At 51.7% G+C, this 22,353-nt stretch overlaps 1 protein-coding gene and 1 non-coding gene across 11 annotated transcripts in view; one reads left to right on the top strand and one right to left on the bottom strand.

The window, feature by feature from the left end:
• Positions 1 to 2,836: 2,836 nt before the first annotated feature.
• COBL (cordon-bleu WH2 repeat protein) overlaps positions 2,837 to 22,353 on the top strand; it is a 271,166-nt gene continuing 251,649 nt past the window's right edge. For 5 of the 10 annotated variants that reach the window (XM_053897731.1, XM_053897729.1, XM_053897730.1 and 2 more), the window contains exon 1: positions 2,838 to 3,251. In XM_053897731.1, coding sequence (XP_053753706.1) covers positions 3,211 to 3,251 — 41 coding nt within the window. In that variant the 5' untranslated portion in view covers positions 2,838 to 3,210. Of the gene's footprint in view, positions 3,252 to 22,353 lie in introns of all 10 variants that reach the window. The other 5 variants (XM_053897734.1, XM_053897735.1, XM_053897732.1 and 2 more) reach the window with 2 other exon arrangements.
• TRNAR-UCG (transfer RNA arginine (anticodon UCG)) lies at positions 13,486 to 13,570 on the bottom strand. The gene has a single exon. It is a non-coding gene; the product is annotated as a tRNA-Arg (tRNA).

Below are 22,353 nucleotides of genomic sequence, written 5' to 3'. Positions count from 1 at the left end.
GTGTGTGTGTGTGTGTGTGTGTGTGTGTGTGTGTGTGTGTGTATTCTCTCTCTCAAAAATAAATAAACTTTAAAACAAAATAAATAAATAAGATCAGAGGTTGGAGGAAAGCCAACAAAGGAAAGCGTCCTACCGGAAGACTCTACAACCGTCAAGGTGGTCTTGGGGACTGCCCCCCCTAGCCTTCTGCTGCTCAGCCTACACCCATTCCTGTTTCTCACCCTCTGTCTGGAAGAGCGAAGCCCCTGACTGTCCCCTCTGCTCCCCTTCTTGGGCCCCATCTTCAAGATGGCTGCCGGTGTCCACACTGCCCACAGAGCCTGGCATGGGACAGGTGTTCCAGAGTACGTGAACTGCACCATTTTGAAAAGACCTCCGTCCTGGTAGATCTCCTGGGACCCTCACCAGTAAGGGACACACAGGGAAATCGGGTCCGATGTCCGCCTGCCTCCCGGGCTCTGCCTCGTGCCCCATCATGGGGTTGCCAGGCCGAACCCGTGTGGACTCTCCACCGGAGGCCTTGGGAGCTCAGCCCCGCTCTGGTGGCAAGTCTGGCTCAATCCTCTGCCCCGTTGTGACATCTCTTCCCAGGGCTCACCTTCCACCCCGGTCCTGGCCAGTGGTGCCTGTTGGGTGTTGAGGTCTGAGATGCCGGGTGGCCTTCTGAAATCGGTAGTTGAGGCCTGAGATCCTTCCAGGCCTTCATCTCAGGAGAGCAACTTGAGCCTCCTGGGACGTTGCCTCCTTGTCATCATTTTCTGCCGACAGTAACTGTCCTGCTGAGAAACTCTTCAACAGCCCTGATACCAGTTTCAGGGGCCCCCTGCCCCCGATGCCCCCAGCTGCCGTCGCCAGGCCTGCGGTGGTCTATGAGCTGGATTTCCTCCCCAGGGACCTTGGTCGGGTATAGGCCCACCGCCCCTGATCCACTTCTGGGCTCTGGCCCTTCCCAGGTTGCCCTTTCCCACGTGGTGTCCAGAACCTTGGGGTGGGGGAGGGGTCCTGATCTCAGCGAAGGATCCTCTGACCCGGAAGCCTGGAGGTGGAAGGCATTGTAGGGATTCTTTCATTCAGTGAACCCTCTGTTTTTTGTTTGTTTAAGTTTATTTATTTATTTATTTATTTACAGAGTGAGAGAGCACAAGCAGGGGAGGGGCAGTGAGAGAGAGGGAGAGAGAGAGAGAGAGAGAGGGAGAGAGAATTCCAAGCAGGCTCCACACGGCTCTCGCAGAGCCTGACGCGGGGCTGGAATTCACCAACCGTGAGATCATGACCTGAGCCAAAATCAAGAGTCAGATGCTTAACAGACTGAGCCACCCAGGTGCCCCAGTGCAGCCTCTGTTTATGCAGCACGACTCCACCTGCCTGGCACTGGTCCAGAGGCTGGGGGATTCAGTGACCCATAAAAGAGGCTCAAGGCCCAATGCTCATTGAGATCACATTTTGGGGAGGGGACAGATGACAAGCAGAAGGGCAAACTGTGTGCTGAATATGACACGTACTTATGTATATTCTGTTGATATATAACGTATAAACCCACATTTATTTGCATATTTACATTAAGGTTAATAAAATTTATATATACATCTATAAGTAACATTTTATTTTTAAATGTAAACAAACATAAACATCTTTAAATGTAAACAAACAGCAAATCTGTATATAAAATATATTATATATAAAATATATATAGGCATATACACACACACACACACACACACACACACACACACACACAGAGTGATAAATGCACAGAAGGAAAATAAAGGAGGGGAGGCAGAGCAATGTGTTTGGGCTTTTCACACAGAGGGCTGAGGGGAGGCCTCCCTTCCACATGGGGAGCAGGGTGCAGGGAACAGACAGCAGGGAGCAGGGGGCAGCCTGCAGCCTGGAGAACATTCCAGGCAGAGGCCCGAGGCGGGAAAGTTTTCAGGCATTTGGAGAACAACAGGAGGCTGAGGTCCAGAGCCAGGTGCACAGGAAGGAACTGGGTTCTGGGGGGGGTGGGGGGGGACCACCAACCTCTGAGCAGCCAAGGCCTTGGGGGTCATGGCAAAGACTTTGCCTTCTGGGTCTAGACCGGTCTCCTCCCTTTGTTAATGAGAAAGCTGAGGCCTAGCCGGAGAAAGGCTCAGGCAGGCGTGGGAATACCGCCCCCAAGTACAAGCTTTGAGGGGGTCACCTCCTCCAGGGCTCATCATTCTGCGCGCTCACTTGAGCCTGCGTCTTTTCCACCTGGAAAAGTTGGTTGGTCGGAACCACATGAAAGTGTCCGTTTTGGAGGTCAGACTTGCACCCCGGTCCAAATGTTGTTTGTTGCTTTGGGCGGGCTAGGTGGAGTGTGGGGTGAAGCTGGGCTAGATCAGGGACCTGGCGCTGCCCTGCCCTGGGCCAGGCGGGGCTGCCTCTGCCGGGCACTCCAGCCTACTGCTTGCCCTGGGACCCAGCACGCGGCGCCCCACAGAGCAGCTGGGCAAACTTGAGCACGCTTCCAACCCAATTCCTGCTACCCCCCCCACCATTGTTTCTGATTCTCTAGGTCGGGGCAGGGACCACGAATCTGCATTTGTACCCCGTTCCCAGGCGCTGCTGGCCAGGGACCCACGCTGAGGCCCGCCGCCTCAGATAGCCCGGCACGGAGGAAGGTTCGGTGAGATTCCAGGGCAGAGGCAGCGACACCGGTCACTCGCTTCTTCTCATCCTCCAACCTCAGTCCTTCCCCGGCAGGTCCGCCCACGTCGCCCTCGAGGGCCTCGCCGGGGCCAGGTGGTTCCCCCTGCCGCAACTCCTCCCCGCCCGGGCGCGTCCCGCGCCTCCGGATCCCCCGCGCCGCCCAGCCCGGGGCGCGCTCCGTCGCGGGGTGGAGGAGCCGGGAAGAGGCCCGGGAGGGGCGCTGCGGCGGGCGGGGTGTCGCCCCCGGGGCCCAGGCGCGGCCCACCCCGTCTCGGGACGCGCGCGGGCGGGCGGGGGCGGCGCTCCGGTGGGCGCGGCGCACCTTGCTCCCGGCGCCCCCGCCCCGCGCCAGCCCCTCCCCGCCCGCGACCGTCCCAGCCCCTTCCGTCCGCTCGCCCCGCCGCTGTCCTCCGCCGGCCCGCGTGGGAGGACGATGGGTCAGCGCGGAAAAAGTGAATGAGGGCGGCGGCGGCGGCAGCGAGCGCCTGACTCGGCCGGGCCCGGGCACCGCGCGCGCCCCCCCGCCCCGCCGGCTCCATGGACGCGCCGCGCGCCTTGGCGGCCAAGCCCCCCACCGGGTAAGTGGCCGGGCGGCCGGGCGGCGCGCGGGCCGGGGCCCCGCTCGGACCGGACGCCCGCGCCGCGCGCACTCGGGGCAGAGGGAGGGGGGCGCGGGCGCCGTGAGGGGCGGGGGGGGGGGGCGCGCTCGGGGCGGGGGGCGCCCCCTCTCCGGCCCGCGGGTCCGCGCCCCTCGCCGCGGAAGGGGCTTGTGTACTTAGTGCGCCCGGGTCGTTGCCCAGGTAACAAGTGTCAGGCCGAGGCCGGGGCACGCTCGGCGCGGCGGTGTTTGTGTGCGCGCGCCCTTTTTGGGGGGTCCCCGCGGGCAGAGCCCTCGCCACCTCCCGAGCGATCGCCCCAGGCGCCGGGAGGGCGGTGGGAGACCCGGCCTGGGACTCCCGCCCCGCTACCCGCTTGCTCGGCGTCTGCCCCGGGTTCCCGTGGTCGCCGCTCGCCCCGCCGCGGTCGGCGGGTTACGGTCCGCTCCTCCCCGCGATGAAGGGGACGCTCCGGGACCTCGCAGACGCCTGGGTCCGCCCTCAGGAGCGCGGTCGTGCAGAGGCACTGTCCTCGCGCTCTGCGGACGTCTGCGCCCCTTCCCCCGGCTTGCTTCTCCGCGGTTCCCCGGGACAGTGTGCAGGGCACGGACCCGAGGAGGAGACCCCGACTTCGCAGCTGAGGTCGGGGCGTGCATCCTGCCTGCGCGGATCTGCGGCTGCCCAGACCTGTCCGAGTGTCCGCTTCCATCCCCGCACACCTTGTGTGTAGCGATTGCTCGCCACATTCGGGTTTTGCTCGCAGAGTACCTGCCCCAGTGCGGGAAACGCTAGCAGGACCCTGAGCCGGAGTTTGAACGGCGCACCCCCAGACCAGGCCGCGGGGTCACGCGAGGCCCGTGCGGACACTGCGGCGGCGCCCTGCGACCCGCGCACCCGCTCGCTGGCCTGGGGCGAGTGTGCCATGAGTCTTGCGAATGGAATGAGCGGTTGGGTGGGTCCTGCACCTGCTTACGAATGGGCCCACTTTCCGCTGTGGGGACAACTAATCTCTTCTCTTTGCACTTGTGTCCCACTGACTCACCCTGCCCGAGTGCCCATGGCCGCTGTGTGGCCCAAGTCTGCAAAAGGTTTTCGAACGTGTTCTTTTTGTTGTTGTTTTTTTTAACTCTCTTTAATGCCAGGAAAAAGTGAGCCAGGTTAGCAAATCAAATAATCCCGGAGCCGAGGAATGTTAAAAAGAACTTTTTCTTCTCTTTCTTTCTTTCTTTTTTTTTTTTTTTTTTTTTTTCAGTGCACTTAGTGGTGGTTATGTAATTGCATTTGAACAAACATTTCCCCAAAAGAAAATAAAGTGGGGAATCCCTTTTCACAGAAACGGGCCTCCCGAATGGCATGATTCAGAATTACTTTTAAACCTGTCGCTTTGGGAACCTGTTTAATAAGCCTGTTTAAGGAGAGGGAATCTTTTTCTCACTATCACGTAACAGGAGGGAAAGTATGAAGGGGAGAGCTAATTGTAAGAGGCCAGCAGATCTGAATTTAGAGATTATTTGTGAAGGCCGGGAAGGGAATCTGATTATGGAAGGGAAGTGGCGAATCCTGACCTGGGCACACGCTCCCCGGTGCTGTATGGGCAAGAGGGGACTCCACAGCCATTCTTGTCTGAGCTCTGGTTGGACTTCACATCTCAGTCTTCCCCTGGGGAACCAAGGGCTTTTGCTGTGGATACAATGACAACATAGGCAGTGGTCACTACCCATACATTTAGTTCTTTCCCTCTGATCTGCTTGCTTGAACGTCTTTGTCCGAGAGATGTAGACACGCAGCTTTTAGCTTCTGTAATTCCTAGTTATTTTATCGTCCGCCATTTGTTTCCGTCCCTGTAGTGAAGAAGCTCCTAGAAAATATCCATGTGCTTGGATTTCCCAGGTAGGAATTACATGATTAATTAAGCTGTTGTGTGTTAAAATCGGAGGAAAGAAATGGTCTTGGGCTTTTTGAATATTTTATATAATTTAGGTGCTTTGTCTGCCTACCGGAGAGGGTGGATATGGATGTGAAATTTCTGGCTTTGGTAGATTATTGGTAGCGGTCAGGTGCCATTGGTTCTTCCCTGATCTGCTCCTCTGTTGCTGCAGGATAAGGCAGTGCTTGCCATGTGCTCTGGGGAAATTTGTTTTCTGCCTGATACTGCACGCGATGACTATCAGATCAAACTTGGAGCAAGCTCTCGTTTTCCCACATGATCCAAGTGAGTGATGTGGTGAATTTGTTGTTGACTGAATCATTCGCCGTCCTGCGGTATGTAGAAAGGGGCTGACCAGGGACCGGTGACATAAAAAGATTTCATACTACAAACCAAGAAGCCCTTCTTGAGGGGACCTGAGGGGATAATCTGTTCGTGGCTGTAGATTGTAAATGCCACTAAATTATTAATAAGTGGTTACTAATTCTCTTTATTCAACCCAATTAGTTGGGTTGAAATTGTATTTTTTTACTAGTAATTTCATGAAAACAAGGACTTGTGACTAACTTAACTGGGAAAAAAACTGACTCCTTTAGGAAGAGGCAAAAAGTGACAAGTCGACTTGATGTGACTTCTAAGGAATTTTAGAGCACAGTTGAGGTGTCAGAATGTTCTGGAATTACCAGGAAAAACAAATTTCCTTTCAGTGAAGTTTTTAAATATACTTAAGTCCATTTAAGATTAACTTTGAGTTTATCTGTTTACTTTTAGTCTCTTTTTTTTTTGAGTGTTTATGAGATCCCTGCCGCTGGCGGGTGGTCACGGAACCCAGGGTGAACCTTCCCTCTCGGCCCTCTGTGAATGGGACAGTGTGCTGGGGGTTGGCAGGGTACTGGTTAATTTTTTTCTATGGAGGAAACACGGAGTTCTGTAGAATAGAATAGTCCCCAGTGACATGAAATGTCAAAACAGCCGGGGCATTCGCTCAATGGCCGCATTCAAGGACCATGCTTACATAAAAACCAGTGGAAGTTTGCTAATCAATTTCGTCAGGATCCGAGCTTCACGAAGGCATAGCTGATGCTCATTTCTCTGAATCAGTTTGTGTGGATTCCATCAAGTTATTAGAACAAGAAAATAATTTTTTTTTAATTAATGGAAGTGGGTAACTTGTGCTGCTTCTGCCCTGTCACCACCCCCCCACAACAAAAAATAAAGTATAGGAGCTGCTGTCTTGACAGTGACCATGGACCATGGCAGTGAGGTCTTCCATACAAGCATACAGATGTTAATGAATATTAATGAATGTATACTAAAATAAGAAAGAAGGTTAGGTTTCTAGCCTTTTCTAAAAGACAGGTTTCTGTGGGGTGCCTGGGTGGCTCAGTTGGTTAAGCGTCAGAATCTTGGGTTTCCACCCAGGTCATGATCTCATGGTTCGTGAGTTCGAGCCCCGCGTCAGGTTCTGTGCTGACAATGTGGAGCCTGCTTGGGATTATCTCCCTCTCCTTCTCTCTCTTCTCCTCCCCTGCTTGCTTCTCTCTCTCTCTCTCTCTCTCTCTCTCTCTCTCTCTCTCTCTTTCTCCTTCAAAATAAAATAAACATTAAAATCATTAAAAAAAATGAAAATAAAAAAATTAAAAAAGCATTCTAGACTTTTGGGCATGTTTACGTTCTTTAAAATGATAGTCTAATGATTTGCTACATTGAACGTTTCGCATTTCACTTCAAAGATGTTACTTCTTAACCATACTTTTGGGAGGCAGTTCACTTAAGGCTGTAATGTTAGATATTGTTTGATGGGATGTGGAAAGCAGGCCTAAGGAATTTTATTCTTTTGTAATTATAGTTTTTCTGAATAAGTTCCAGGAGTTGGACATTCCCCTGTGACACTATCAAATGACCTTAGGGCACTTTTAATATTTCCTCAGTGCCTGTGTAAGGTTGATGGAGCTCAATTATGATTTAAATTGGGTGTGTGGATATTCGTACAATGTCGCCTCTCTCCTACGTCCTGGACCTCCTCTGTTCTTCCCTGGACGGCCTTTCCCTGGATCAGGGGCCTGGCAGAGCCGGTTGTCACTGAGCACAAGTGGCTGACCGCTCTGGACACGTGCATGTCTGTGTTTCAGTGGTCTTTTTCGCTTGGGACCTGGAAAGAGAAGTCATAACTTGTGTGCACCCAAGAGCGCGTCCATGCTTATTTAGAAAGCAACGATCATAGGCTATGTCTGCACACCATAATAAGTGGTTTGGGTTTCCAGGCGTTTCATGCTTTGTTCTTAATCAGTAACCCCAATTTTATAAGTGGTCGGAGGTTTTGAACAGTGAGCGGAAAAGTATTTGATGCCAAAGTAGCCTGTAGGGTCGAGGATGTGCGCATTTACAGTATAGAAACACTTGGTTGCGATTTGGTCTTGAACTAAGTGAAAACATCTAGGACACACGTAGCGTATTTATTAGGTGACGTTTCCCTAAATCCCGTCCATTCATCTCCGTGTCGATTTTCTGCGTTGGTTAATTATACTTAATGTTTTTTTTTTCCTTTGCTTACTTTGAACTGTAACAGTACATCTGAACTCCTGACTCGCTGAGAGCTTTTATGACATCCCTTTTTACTGTTTTTATGATTTTCATTGATTTAAGCGCATTTTAAATGTTAGCGCTCTCCCCCCCGCCCCGCATTTTATACCTTTGTTTTCTCATTTCACTGTGTCCCGAGAGTGTTTACCCCAGTGTTCTCTTATGTCACTTTTCCTTTATGTTTCCACACTGCTTTATTTTGTGCCAGTCTCTTCCCATAGTAACATTACGCTTTTTTCTCATGCGCACTTTATTTGGTTTCATTTGCTTTATACCAAGCTGATGATCCTTTCTGAAAGCCTAACGGTATTTGTTCGAGACTAGATTTTGCTGTGTACTCTGGGGTGACAATGACAGTGGGTCCCCAACAACGTCCGTACTCCCTCCTGCCTGTCTCCAGAACGTCCCAGGCTTCTGAGAAAATCCCTCTGGAGAGAGCCCACCTCCCCAGCTGGGCGATGCTTCGTGGCCTCTAGCGGTTTTTACACACTTGCATCTGGATTCCCTAATTAGGTGGGGAGCTGCTCCCTTGCCAAGACCCTATTTTCTACAGGTAAGTCTGATTAGAATAAGGTCCATGGCGAAAACCATTTCTTTTAGAAAAAGGGAAAAGAGGAAAAAGCTTTTCAACCATCAACATGTATTTCATTTATGTGCTTTTGATTAGACAGATTCCCAGACCCCGAACGCTTTTGCACAGACACTCCTGTAAGATTCCTACACCACCTTCACCAAAGCGAGCAGTGCCTTTTGAAGAGACATTGATTGGCTTAGGGAAATCGTCGAAGTCCTTGTCCCTTTTCCCCAAAAAAATGACACAAATCCCCAAAGATGAGCCCAGTAAGTCAGGAGTCGTGACTCATGGATCTCCACCCCCCCACCCCTTTCCTTCTCACTGTTACCCAAGAACCCAGATGAGGAACCATTGTCTTAGGGGCACTTCCCTTGGGGACAACAAACTGTCCTTGTTCCGGGGACACACGTGGACGTGCTCGTACTCTCACTGGGCACAGAGGACAGGGTAGTGACCATGTGGCTCTAGTCCATGATGCCTGTGCCTGGGCAGGAATCGTGTTTGACTTCCTCCTACCAAAGCCTGACAGGCAGGCCCAGGGGAAAGGAAGACCTGGGTCTTGGGGTCAATCATGCGGAATTCAGTTTAGCCTTCTTAGCTGGGCCTGCAGGGAGCCGTCCCGAGGTGGCTCCTGCCCGTCCCCCAGCCCAGCACTAACAAAACTGCCAGGCCAATGATGTTATGTGTCTGTGTCCAGTACGGCAGCCACGGAGCCCTTGGAGTGAGGAACTGAATTTCTCCCTTTTAAATTTTTCATTAATTTACGGGCGCCTGGGTGGTTCAGTCGGTTGAGTGTCCCGACTTCAGCTCGGGTCATGATCTCTCAGTTTGTGGGTTCGAGCCCCCCGTCAGGCTCTGTGCTGACAGCTCGGAACCTGGAGCCTGCTTCGGATGCTGTGTCTCCCTCTCTGCCCCCCCCCCCCACACTGTCTCTCTCGCTCTCAAAAATAATAAACATTAAGAAAAAAAATTAAGAAAACATTTAAAAACATAAAACATAAAAACCATTAAGAAAATTTTTTTTTTTAAATTTTCATTAATTTAAACATAAAGAATTGCGCGTGGCCAGTGGTGCCTCAGTGGCCTGAGCAGATCTGCTGCTGTTTTGCTGCTGTCCCTCTGTCCTTCCTGAACTGGAACGTCCCCTGCTTTCTCAAACTTCCCCCTCTCCTCTTGGCCTCCCCTTGGCTTCTCGTCTCCCGGCCTGGAAGATTCCTGCTCATTCTTCCAGCTGCTGCCCTGCCACCGTCCATTCCCCCTTTCAGAAAGCATTCCATGGGGGGCAGCATCTCCTACCTGCTTGTCTCTGACCCACTGAATTCTGAGCTCCTCCGAGGCAGGGACGTCACCCCGTGAGTGTCGTGGCAGGGACCTCTGGCATGGGACAACTGTTAGGATGGTCTCAAGCCTCCTGTGAGCTCTAAAGTCCTGGGATTCCAAGTGTTCCCAGAAATTCTCAATCCCTTCTTGAAAAAAAAAAAAATTGAATTTTTTCCTTAAACTGACCCGGTGTGCCAGCTGTGCAGACTTATTCTTTGCAGACCCGGGAGGTGTCAGGTGTCCTATTTTGAGGGACGTAAAGTATTAGACAACCCGCGGCGATAGCGTCTGAAAGAGGAGATGATTTTCCATCACCCTTACGTGAAAGTCTGCCTCGCTTGCTCCGGGCTGGCGTCGAGGTGTGGCTGGGATCTGGATGTTTATGTCCACCCCCCCCCAATTAATATGTAGAAACCTGACCTCCAAGGGGGTGGTACTGGGCAGTGGGGCTGTGAGAGGTGCTCAGGTCATGAAGGGGGAGCCCTCCTGATGGGGACTGTTGCCTGCGAAGAGACCCGTGAGCTCTGTCGGCCCCTCCACCACATGAGGACCTGGGGAGAAGTCTGCAGCCCAGAAAAGGGGCCCCACCAGACCTCGCTGGCACCTTGACCTTGGACTTCTAGCCTCCAGAACTGTAAGCAGTAAACTTCCCCTGTTTACAAGCCGCCCAGTCTGCAGCCTTTGGTTGTGGCAGCCTGAACAGGCTGAGGGGGGTGCCAGATCCTCGGGGACCTGCTTCTTTCTGTCTTGATGCTCTGCCACGGCCAGGGTGCCGCGTGAACTTGCCCTGGCCCAGCCCGAGGAGGGGTGAGGGATGGAGGTCACGGCCTCTGCTCTCGCGTCTGAGCTGAATGTTCCATCACGTATCCCTTCCCTTCTTTCCACCAACCCAATCTGTCTTTTGGTTTGTTTGTTTTTTAAAAAATCGTGGTAAACTATACATAACATAGCATTTACCAGTCTCACAGTTTGGTGGCATTAGGTACGTTCACACTGTTGTGCAGTCGTCCATCTTCAGAACTTTCTCCGGAACTTTCTTCCATTAAACGCTACCTGCCCATCCGCCTCCCCCCAGCCTCTTTAAATCTCTTGCCCCCTTTCTACTTGGGGTGCCTGAGAGTGTGACACCCCCCTAGGGACCTCACAGGGGTGGGATCACACAGTGGCATTTGGGGACTGGCTCATTCATGTTGTGGTGTCTGTCAGGATGTCCTTTCTTTAGCTTTTTTTTTTTTTTAATGTTTATTTACTTATTTTGAGAAAGACAGCAAGAGAGAGCATGAGCAGAGGAAGGGCAGAGAGAGAGAGAGAGAGAGAGAGAGAGAGGATCCCAAGCAGGCTCAGCACTGTCAGCACAGAGCCCAATGCGGGGCTCGAACTTACGAATGGTTAGGTCATGACCTGGGCTGAGATCAAGAGTCAGACACGTATCCGACTGAGCCACCCGGGCGCCCCAAGTTGCCCTTCCTTTTTAAGGCTGAGTGAGTCTCTGTAATGTCTATTTCCCTCTCGTTCCTCCTTGCTGAGACTGGTAGACGTTTTTGCTTCCACGTTTTGGCTGTCATGACTAACGCCGCTGTGAACGTGGGTTTGCAAGCAACAGTCCCCGCTTTTGCTGGTCTTGCATCCCCCGGGAAATGGGATCGCGGGGCCGGATGGCAGTTCTTGGCTGCATGTTTGAAGACCCTCCATGCTGTTTTCCGCAGCAGCTGCACCATCGCACATTCCCACCCACGTTGCATGAGGGTCCCAGGGTCTCCACATCCTCGCCATGGCCCTGTGTCAGTCACCCGGCCATTTAAAATCTTGGAGGATGAGGGGACAGGAACCAGGGAGCATCTCCCACTCCCCAGGCAGGCAGGGGGGAGCTTTGGCACCGGTGGGCAGACAGGGTGGGTGACGTGCCCCTCCGCCTTCCTCCAGGATCCTGAGAGGCCCCAAGCTGTCTCAGAATGGGTGCCCCGGCAGTTCCTCGGCCCCTGCTGGAAAACGTGTCCTTCGTTTGCTGTGAGCGTTAAGTCACAGAAAATGGTGCAGGGCTCCCTGCAATGGCCATGGGTCCACCTGACGCAGGCGCGATTGGCAGCCGGCATCCTCGGGCAGCAGTCTCCCTGCACGTGCTGTCCTCAGCACTGAGAAGGTGGAAACGTCTGCACCCCGGCCCCATCCATCCGAGAGAGCGCTCTGACACACAAGGCCAGTGTGGACCTGGCGTTTTGTCTGCAGCACAGCAGGGCACTAACAGTTTTTCTGTCTCTGAGGTCTCCGCTCTTGTCATGCACGCCACACCCACTTTTGCGTGTTCAGGATGGTGCCAGCCTGCTAGGGTGGGAGGAAGGAGGATCTCAGAGCGTGGGGGTGGCCCAGGAGGGACAGTCAGGGCTTCCCACCTCCCCGCTGGCCTGGGCATCGGGTGGGATGGGGAGAACGTGCCTGCATTTTCCGCAGTGTGTGTGCTGCTGTGTGGCCCTAGGAGTCAAAGGGTGGAAGAAGGAAATACCTTGACCCTACAATCACGTGTAAAGAGCTTGGACAGTTTTAGCAAAGTGAGGTCAGAAACTTGATGGGAAAACGGGCTGTGAATGCATGTGCGAGAGAGTGTGTGTGCCTGTGCGTATGTGTGTGTGCATGTATTTGTGTGCATGTGGGTACTGTGTGTGTGCGTGTGTGCGCATGTGTGCATGTGTGCACACGCATGAGGGTGTGCGTGTGCGTGCCTGGATATGTGGGGATCAATGTCAAGTTTAAAATCACTTGCAGCACTTGGCAGAGAAGCAGATTCCCAAATCAGATCCTGGAAGTTTTTTCAAGCCCAGTGTTTTGGGAGCTGAGTGTAAAAATAGCTCGGGTGAGAGGGATAATATGGCAGAAGTGTATACTTTTGTTCGTGTGGCTGATGTTCGAGACTTAAATGTAGTTTTGTTGGCTGGAGCCCTCTTCATTGAAAGCACAATCCGCTGATGTGCAGTAAACAAACCGTTAGGTGGGAAGGAGACAGGGTCCCTGTGGCAAAAAGTGGGACATCGGCCAGGGAGGCTAGCTGCTGGCTGAGACCCCTGTCCACCCACCTGTCTTCCCTTCCCGCTGTCTGCAATTCTCATGGACGCTCAGTTCGGGGTGGGATTGAAAACTTTCTCCTCCTCTGCTTCCAAATGACCATCGTAAAGGTTACCCGTGTCCTGACAACGCCTGCAGAAAGGATGACGTAGAAGTGGTTTGATTTAAAAACCGTTCATGAGGGGCGCCTGGGTGGCTCAGTCGGTTAAGCATCTGACTTTGGCTCAGGTCACGATCTTACGGTTTGGGAGTTCGAGCCCCGCATTGGGCTCTGTGCTGACAGCTCAGAGCCCGGAACCTGCTTCGGATTCTGTGTCTTCTTCTCTCCCTGCCCCTCCCCTGCTCATGCTCTGTCTCTCTCAGTCTCAGAAATAAGTGTTTAAAAAAAACAAGCGTTCATGAAAAAAATAAATAAAATAAATAAAAAGCATTGATGAGGGGGTCATGAGGTGTGAGTGTTTCTCTTGTCCAGCTGCCGTAGATCAGTCCCCTTTACCACTTCCCAGATGTGTCTACACCGATCCACAGTGGAAAAACACATCCTACATGGTGAGGTTAGCGTGTATCATGTCTCCAATTCACAGAGCAGCAAAAGTTAGTTTGGAAACTTCGCTACTTTACTTTCTTTAATTAAAAAAAATTTTTTTGTTGTTTTATTTTTGAGAGAGAGACAGAGTACGAGAGGGGGAGGGGCAGAGAGAGAGAGGGAGACACAGAATCCGAAGCAGACTCCAGGGTCCGAGCTGTCAGCGCAGAGCCTGACGCGGGGCTCGAACCCACGGACCGCGAGATCGTGACCCGAGCCGAAGTCGGACGCTCAACCGACTGAGCCACCCAGGCACCCCCATTCTTTTTCTTTTCTTTTTAAGTTTATTTATTTTGATGGGGGGAGGGGCAGAGAGCGGGAGAGACAGAATCTCAAGCTCGACTTGGGGCTCGACCTCATGAACCGAGAGATCACGACCTGAGCCGAAATCAAGAGTCATCCCCTCAACTGACTGAGTCACTGAGGCGCCCCTGTGCTCATCTGTTCTGACACCAGGGGACCTTGAAGGAGCTGATGGTTAACCCCCCCACCTGGCATCCAGCTGGGGGCTAAAAAAGTGTCGCAAAGCACCCCCCCCCCCGCCACGTTCTTAGCTCATTTGGGGCCTACGCAAGCTAAACATCCCTCAATCTGTTTTCTTCTGATAGTTTTAAAACTTGTTTGAGTCTGTCTCACAAAAATAGTTGAGCCCTCTTGATGATGTTTTACTTAACCTGTGCGGAACCCTCCCCCTGCCCCCACCCTGTCAGTTACAACCAACCATTAGAACTGACATCCGCAAAGTTGGAAAAACAGGGCTTTTGTGGAAAACATTGCTCTGGAGAGGGCACATCTGAGTGGGAGTCGCCGGGGGAAAATTCCATGTTTGAAATGTTTCCTTGATGTCTACCACTCGTTTTGTGACTTTAAAATGATATGGTATCTGTGTGTCAGTCAGGGTTTGGACTTTAACTGGCGAGGTTGGTGGGAAGCAATGAATGAGCTGTTTTGTTTTGTTTTGTTTTGTTGTTTAGCTTTTAAAATTTTATTTAGAGAGAGCAAGTAGGCGGGGAGGGGCAGAGGAAGAGAGCGAAAGAATTCCAGGCAGGCTCCACGCTCAGTGTGGAGCCCGACACAAGGCTCGATCCCATGACTCTAGCATCATGACCTGAGCCGAAATCAAGAGTTGGACTCTCCGCTGACTGAGCCACGCAGGCGCCCCAGCCAACTTCCTCTTAAAATGACTCTATTTTTAGCTAAGGGAAGGTCATGACGCTGAACAGGCTGACCCCACCTCTGTTTCTGCCTCTCCTTCAGCCCAGGAGGCTTGGGGGGGGTGCCACCCACCGCCTCCTACCCCACATTGCACCCTTGCTGGTCACATCAGGGCACATGTGCATGTTGACCTGTCACTGGATTTGGATGACAGGCTTTCCCACCCATATTCGACCCACATCCAGATTTTTATAAAGGGCGTAGCATGTTTCTGCACCTCTGTCCATGCAAGTGGGTGTAGGAGCACAGCCCTGAAATTACCGTGTGTTGTATTAACTTTGTAACCAGGCTCCGGTGGCCATCCCTTTATTGTATTTTCAAACACGGCAGTTCCAGAGTAGAAGTTTCTATGGCGGTGATGGCAACATCCATAGCTCAGTTCCGAGAACGCGGCTTCGAGTGATGCACGGTCACTGTCACAGACCGGCTTTGGGAAGATGGAGCCAGCGAGTTAGCTCGTGCTTGACGCGGGTCAAGTCCTATGTTTCGAAAGCACGACCATCACCAGCATCGTGACTCTTCGGGAAATAACGGATGGTCTGCTCCCTTTGTCTTAGCAGCAGAATGTCTTCCGGCGGGATTTCCCATCCAGGTTGACCTCTAAGAAGTGATGGCGCCCTTGCTTTATTTCTGTGGCGCCTCCACATTGATTATCCTGGGGGTGAGGCCAGATGCCCGCCCCTTGTTAGCCAGCCAGCCCGTCCACGATTATTCCGTAAGCATCTCCTAGCCCCGGGGAGAATCCAGAAAGGGACCAGGCCAAGACGAGACATAAAAGATCCCTTAAAACCAACCTAAAGGAAGGTCTTCTGGCCATGACTGTGGACAGGGGGAGATGAGGAAACGCTTACCACGCTTTGCGCTGAGGCTGACAATTAGATAAAATGCGTAGGTGGGGAGGCAGAGACCCAGCACTGTGGGAGGGGCCGCTGTGAGTAGAAGAGGGTGTGAGGATCCAGGATCCTTCCTTCGTAGGACGCTGGGCGGACAGACCTCCAGCTGACTGAAGGGCGGAGACTGCGGGGCTGTGCAGCTTTACTTATTCATTTATTAATGTATTATTTATTAATTTACTTAAAAGCGTATTTATTTTTGAGAGAGAGAGGGAGACACAGAATGCGAAGCAGGCTCCAGGCTCTGAGCTGTCCGCACGGAGCCTGACGTGGGGCTCGAACTCACGAACCGTGAGATGGTGACCTGGGCCGAAGTCGGAGGCTCAACTGACTGGGCCACCCAGGTGCCCCTATTTTTTTATTCATTTTTATAATGTTTTATTTATTTTTGAAAGAGAGAAAGAGAGCGCAGAGGAGGGGCAGAGAGGGGGGGAAACAGAGGATCGGTTCAAAGCGGGCTCTGAGCGGACAGCAGAGAGACCGATGTGGGCCTCGAACTCACACTGTGAGGTCATGACCTGAACAGCACGTGTTTAGATGCCCAATGTGGTGATGCCAGGAGTGGAGGGCCAGCCTGGAAGTCTGGATTTCGTCTTAAAGACGTAAGGGATCAGTCAGTGTTGAGCAGAAGAGTGCCATCCTCACGGACAGAGTGTGTTCTTAGGAGTTTAGCCTGAAGCCAGGATGTGAGAGGCCCAGAGAGGAAAAGGGAGTGTCTGGGAACCAGCCGGGACAGCCAGCGTTCCAGTAGCCCAGGCGCTGACCTTGCCTCCACCGAGGTGAATGGAAAGGAAGGGATGGTGTTAGAGACGCCAGGTGCGCAACTCTGGGAGCCACAGGTCACAGAGTGGCGCAACTCCAAACATGGGTAACTGGGAGAGGTCTGTGGCCTTCGGGGCTACGATGGTGGGAGCTGGGAGGAGGGGAATGAGGAAGTTTGGAAGAAAGCTCTTCACTTACTCATAATGAGTGTGAGGCAGGTGAAGGAGAGGCTAAGAGATAATCAGGCAGGACTCCTGTCTTCCAGGTGCTTAAATCCAGCAGAGGACAGGGGGACAGAGCAGGCTTGACACGCACAGCCAGGGAACTCAGAGTGGGGCACCCTGGGCAGGAGAGAGGAGGAGGCCTCGCGGAGAGAGCCACGAACAGCTCTGTGAGGACTTGGGCGGCATGGGTCCCATGTCCTGTCCCACGCCCAGGTCCCACGCAGCAACCACAGCCAGTGTTGTTGGGTGCTTACCGAGCACTGTTGAAAGTGCTTGCATGGGTCCCCTCACTGTATTCCTTAAAACAGTCCAGGAGGTGTGTGCTACTGTTTCTCCCATTTGTGAATGAGGAACGTGGGACATAGAGAGGTTCATCAGTGATAGCAGGGTCAGCATGGTGGTGCAGTTAACCTGGCACAGTTCTTAACCCCTCCACATAGTCTTTAGATATTGGCAGCAAGGTCGCTCTGGGCCACAAAGACAGTTCTAGGTTGAAGTCTGAGACATGGAGAGGGTTTTCTAGGAGACATGAAGTGGGAACAAAGTCAGGTCCTTGGGGAGGTGCAGATTTTGTGGGAGAAAAGTGAACGTTTGTAGAGTGTGGGGTAGAGCTCAGGGTGGGGCCAGGCTTCTGGTTTATTCCTTCATTTCACTTCCAGCACTTCCGAAGAAAAGGCCATTATCCATTTTCTTTAGGAGGCAGTGGGCCTCATCCACCATTCCTGCATCGGGTGGTGGTAAAAGGATGCAGGGATTCAGGCCCAGACCTACCATGCACATACTGCTGTTTCAGTTTCCATGGGACACATTTAGTACCAACTCTCAGCGGACCCTGGTCGGATATGGCAGCCCTCTGTGCTTTAATAAGTGTAGTTTGAGTCTGAAACCAAAGGCAACCATTAACACTTGTAATAATAAAATCAGAAAGAAGCAATGAATCAGGTTTTCAGGGTCAGGTCTGCAGAGTCTGTGTTTGCAGTGGGCCTGGAGGCCAGTTCTATTCAAAGTATGGTCTGTGGACCTGTGTGCAGTGAGATACGTATGCAGCTGAGATGGCTGACCAGAAAGCAGCACTTAAAACAGCTTGACATGGCTGTGACATCCAAGTGCCCAGTCTGAGTAGCGATGTGGTTGAACAGAGTATGCACAGTTCTGGTCTTGCAGAACAGGTGTGGGAGAGCCTGTGGGGTGAGTGCTTTCTGTGCAGTGTTATTTATCCCCCTCACTAGACCTTTATGTAGTACTGTTACTGTCACCATTTGGGGGATGAGGACACTGAACCCCAGAGAGGTAACTAACTTACTCAGGCTTTCTGTGGCCAGCAGTGGCCCTTCTTACGTGCCTTTTCAATTGTGGATATGTTCTCTCATTCTCTGAGCACGACTGCCAGCTTCCTGTTGCCCCAGTCCCATCAGTAGGGTGCAGGCACATGGTGCTGGTCCTGCCTAGAATGTTCTAGTTGGGTCTGAGACCTTCCTGGCATGCTATTGGTCAGTCACCACTGGAACCTGGGCCCATGTGCTGGGGGTTATTAACCCTGTAGCCAGTTTGAATCTTGTGACCCTAGGCGGAAAGAGACAGATAGGGGAAGATAAGCAGAATCATGATTTCTGTGGTCTCGGCCTGATTTACCTCCTTTCAGTGCTTTGGAAGCTAGGGATTTGCAGAAGTTCTTTGGAACAGAGTACTTTCTTGACAGCCAGCTGTGAAACTCCCAGTCTGAAAGCGGTGGCATACGTTTGCTGGGGGCACTTGTTGGCAGCCTCACTAAATCCCTCAGGGTCTTCACAAGGCCCCGTGACCTGAGAGGGGCATGTGCAGGTGTGCTCACGTGTGTGTACATGGACCTTGGAGGTTGTCCGCTCATTTCCGGGGAGGGCGTGCCAGGCTCCCGTCTGGCCTCAAAGCCTGGCGGGAAGGCACTAGGTGCATGCCAGCAACATCTCCTTGTGACTCTCCTGTCCTAGACTGCTGTGGCTCCGGGGGTGTCGTACAGGTAGCGCTTCCTTTATTCCACAAGCGAGTGTGGTCAGGGGATGGAGGTAGGGAGGTGGGGAGGAGCCTGGTCGGGTAGTGTTTGACAGAGCTGAGCCGGGAAAAAGGAATTACTGTCACATGAGCGCCATCCTGGGGCAGGTGGGTTTGGCCCCAGAGCCTGGCGTCCTCTGTACGCAACTCGAAAGAGTCAGCTCAAGGCTTCGCTTCGGTTTTAAATCGTATAGAGTCACATTTGCTGCACAGAGACGCTCCGTCCATGTGGGCAAAGGTAGTCCCTGCTCTTGCCTAGTGAGTTAGGCCAACGCCACGGTATGTGAAGTGAGGGGGTCTATTTAACGGTAATTTACACGCACGCACGGTTGGGCAGCTTTTGCAGCACCCACACCCGCATCTCGTGAGCCTGCAGGGCGGGCCTTTCTTTCCCCACTTTCCAGATGGAGGACGGTCCCATGGGTTAATTAAGAGCGATGCGGAGGCCTGCCTTGCGTGCGTGGCCCCAGCGTCTGTGCGTGGTTAGTGCTGGTGGGTGACGCAGCCCACGCCCACAGGAGCATGCTCGTCAACCAGCTGCGCAGTGACCGCACCCCCATGGCCCTCCACCTGGGAAAGCGTGGCCCGATCACACAGGTGGCCGGCTGGAAGACCGTAGGTGTAGTACTTATCTTGCTGAACACAGATTACCCCAAACTTAGCAGCGTAAAGTGTGACGGTGCCCCTGGACGGTTGTGACTCGGGCTGTCCCCTGAGGTTGCAGCCGTGCTTACAGAGTGGCCAGAAGCTGGCTCGTTCCATTTTTGCTCATTTTTGGCGGGACATCTCAGATCTTTGCTACGTGGTCCTCTCCACGTGGCGCCCAGCTTCCCGTTGAGCCGGGGATTCGAGAAGGAACTCGAGGAGGCTGCACTACCTTTATGACCGAGCCTTCCAAGTCACACACTGTCACGTAGCCTCGTATCGCATTCCTCAGAAGCAGGTCGGCAAGTCCAGCCCACTCCCAAGGGGGTGGAATGAGGCTCCTAGTGAGGAAACTAGTGTAAAACACATGTTCTCACGTTTCAAAACCACCACGAGGCAATCTGAGCTTGATGGCCTTTTCCCAAAGCATCTTGGTTAAACCACTTGTGATAGTATTTAAAACCCACACTGGGGGTGCCTGGGTGGCTCAGTCGGGTAAGTGTCCGACTTGGGCCCAGGTCATGATCTTGAGGTTTGTGGGTTCAAGCCCCGTGTTGAGCTCTGTGCTGACAGCTCAGAGCCTGGAGCCTGCTTCGGCTTCTGTGTCTCCCTCTCTCTCTCTCTCTGCCCCTCCCAACTCATGCTCTGTCTCTCAAACAATGAATACACATTAAAAAATATTTTTTTTAATGCCACTGGAATTTTGATAGGGATTGCATTGAATCTGTAGATTGCTGTGGGTAGTATAGACATTTTATCAGCGTTAATTCTTCCAGCCCATGAACATAGGATATCTTTCCATGTATTTGTGTCTTCTACTTGGGGGGCTTTTGAATAAAGACACCTCAGCTTCTCCCCAAGAGAAATCAAGCGTCGGGTTCTAATTCAGCCTGCCGGCACCGGGTGGGGTTCAGTGGGAGTGGTCTGAGGAGCCCCCAGGTGGTTCAGAGGTCCCATCCTGGCTAAAGATTATCCGTCCACTTGTTCATTCACCCATCAAGCCCTTAAATGAAATTGAATAAAAATACTGTTCCCGCTCTCAAGGAGGCCGGCCTAGGAGTTCTGTTTAGTCTGCAAGAACCATTTACTTAGCACACGATTGTTCTGTGTCAACAGAAATTTCCTCTTCACAGGCCCTTTTGTGTATGTTTTAATGCACTTCACGTGGTCTAACCAGGTTGCTTTGGAAAAAGACACCGAGCCCAGATTGCAAGCAAGCACTCCTGCTATACTTAGCGCCTCGCTGTGAGTAATCACCAACACGGAAATGCTTCTGAAGCCTTGACAGGCATCCACCACGAGACAGAAACGGCTGTGCAAAACACTTGCGGCGACATTTATGTAATTGTCTTCCCGCAGAATTATTTGTCTGAAAAGGAAATCGTTGATCAAAAAAAGACATGAAGTGTTTAACTTGTGTAAAATAATGCTCTGGCAAAACAAAACAAACGAACGAACAAACAAATCCCCCCCCCCCACACACACACACAAAACTAAAACAAAGAAAGAAAGTAAAGCCAAGATTAATTTCTCATTTTTGATTGTCCTGATATAATCAAACATCTCCCAGCACCTTTGGGTAACTTTGAATTAAAGTCGTGTATATGATAGTCTGTATGTTAATTTTTTCTCAGGTTTCTCTCCATATTATGGGTGTTTAAAAGTGAAATGATGGGGCGCCTGGGTGGCTCAGTCAGTTAAGCGGCTGACTTCGGCTCATGTCATGATCTCGCAGTCCGTGAGTTCGAGCCCCGCGTTGGGCTCTGTGCTGACAGCTCAGAGCCTGGAGCCTGTTTCAGATTCTGTGTCTCCCTCTCTCTGACCCTCCCCTGTTCATGCTCTGTCTCTCCCTGTCTCAAAAATAAATAAAACGTTAAAAAAAAATTTAAAAAAAAAGTGAAATGATAGGGGCGCCTGGGTGGCTCACTCGGTTAAACATCTGGCTTCGGCTCAGGTCGTGATCTCACAAGTTCTTGAGTTCAAGCCCCACATCGGGCTCTGTGCTGACATCTTCGAACCTGGAGCCTGCTTCGGATTCTGTGTCTCTTCTCCCTCTGCCCCTTCCCCGCTCGTACTTTGACTCTCTCTCAGAAAAAAAAATAATAAACATTAAAAATTTTTTTAAAAAAGTGAAATCCATTTTTACTGATGTAGAATAATTTTAAAACTTATCCATTTGTTTAGCTGTGATTTTCTTTTAAATATGAATTAATTAAAACTCCTCCATGTGCCGCCTGTGGGGTGTGGATAATTGTCCCTGACCTGATAGAGCCCACAGGATAGAAACAGGGACAGATCTCTAAACAAGGAGTTAGGACACATGCTGTAAGCGAGATGTGCACAAAGTGCTTTCGGAACACCCAGAAAAGACGGCGCATTTAGTCCTCCTCGTAGGGCGGGGTGGAGATAAGTCAGGTTTATTTTTATGAAAGGCCTTCTCATAAAATGGTTCTGCTGAAGCAGTTCTTAAATATAACACTCCTTCCAGACACACACAGCAGCCAGGCAGGAGGGGCTGTAAATATCGCACCAAGATTAGCTCGCGTAAATGGACACTTAGAACCTTATTCAGCGGGGATTTTTTCCCCCCCGATGATCAGAAAGGAGAGTGAAGAGGTGTAGAAAAGTGCAGACAACTGAGAGACTGTCAGGATTGGACCCTTTTCAGCCAAGTTAAAGTTAAGATTAGCAAAACCACAATGAGATACCACCTCACACCTGTCAGAATGGCTAAAATCAACAACTCGGGAAACAACAGGTGTTGGTGAGGATGCGAAGGGAGAACCCCCTTGTGCTGTTGGTGGGGATGGCAGACTGGTGCACCCGCCCTGGACAACAGTATGGAGGTTCCTCAAAAAATTAAAAATAGAACTACCCTACAACCCAGCAATTGCACTACTAGGTGTTTACCCAAGGGATACACGTGTGCTGTTTTCAAGGGGCACACGCACCCCAATGTTTATAGCAGCACTGTCATCAATAGCCAAAGTATGGAAAGAGCCCAAATGTCCATCGGCTGATGAATGGATAAACAGGATGTCGTATGGATATACAATGGAATATTACATGGAGATCGAGAAGAGGAAAATCTTGCCATTTGCAACAGCGTGGATGGAACTGGAGTGTATTATGCTAAGCTAAATAAGCCAGAGAAAGGTAAATATCCTATGAGTTCACTCATATGTGGAATTTAAGAAATACAACAGATGAACATAGAGTAAGGGAAGGAAAAGTAATGTAAAATCAGAGGGGGAGACAAACCATAAGAGA

The sequence above is a fragment of the Panthera pardus genome, unplaced genomic scaffold (assembly GCF_024362965.1).
Source record: "Panthera pardus isolate Hobbes unplaced genomic scaffold, ASM2436296v1 HiC_scaffold_8, whole genome shotgun sequence".
NCBI classification, from domain to species: Eukaryota; Metazoa; Chordata; class Mammalia; order Carnivora; family Felidae; genus Panthera; species Panthera pardus.
This window is presented reverse-complemented; position numbering and strand designations above follow the sequence as displayed.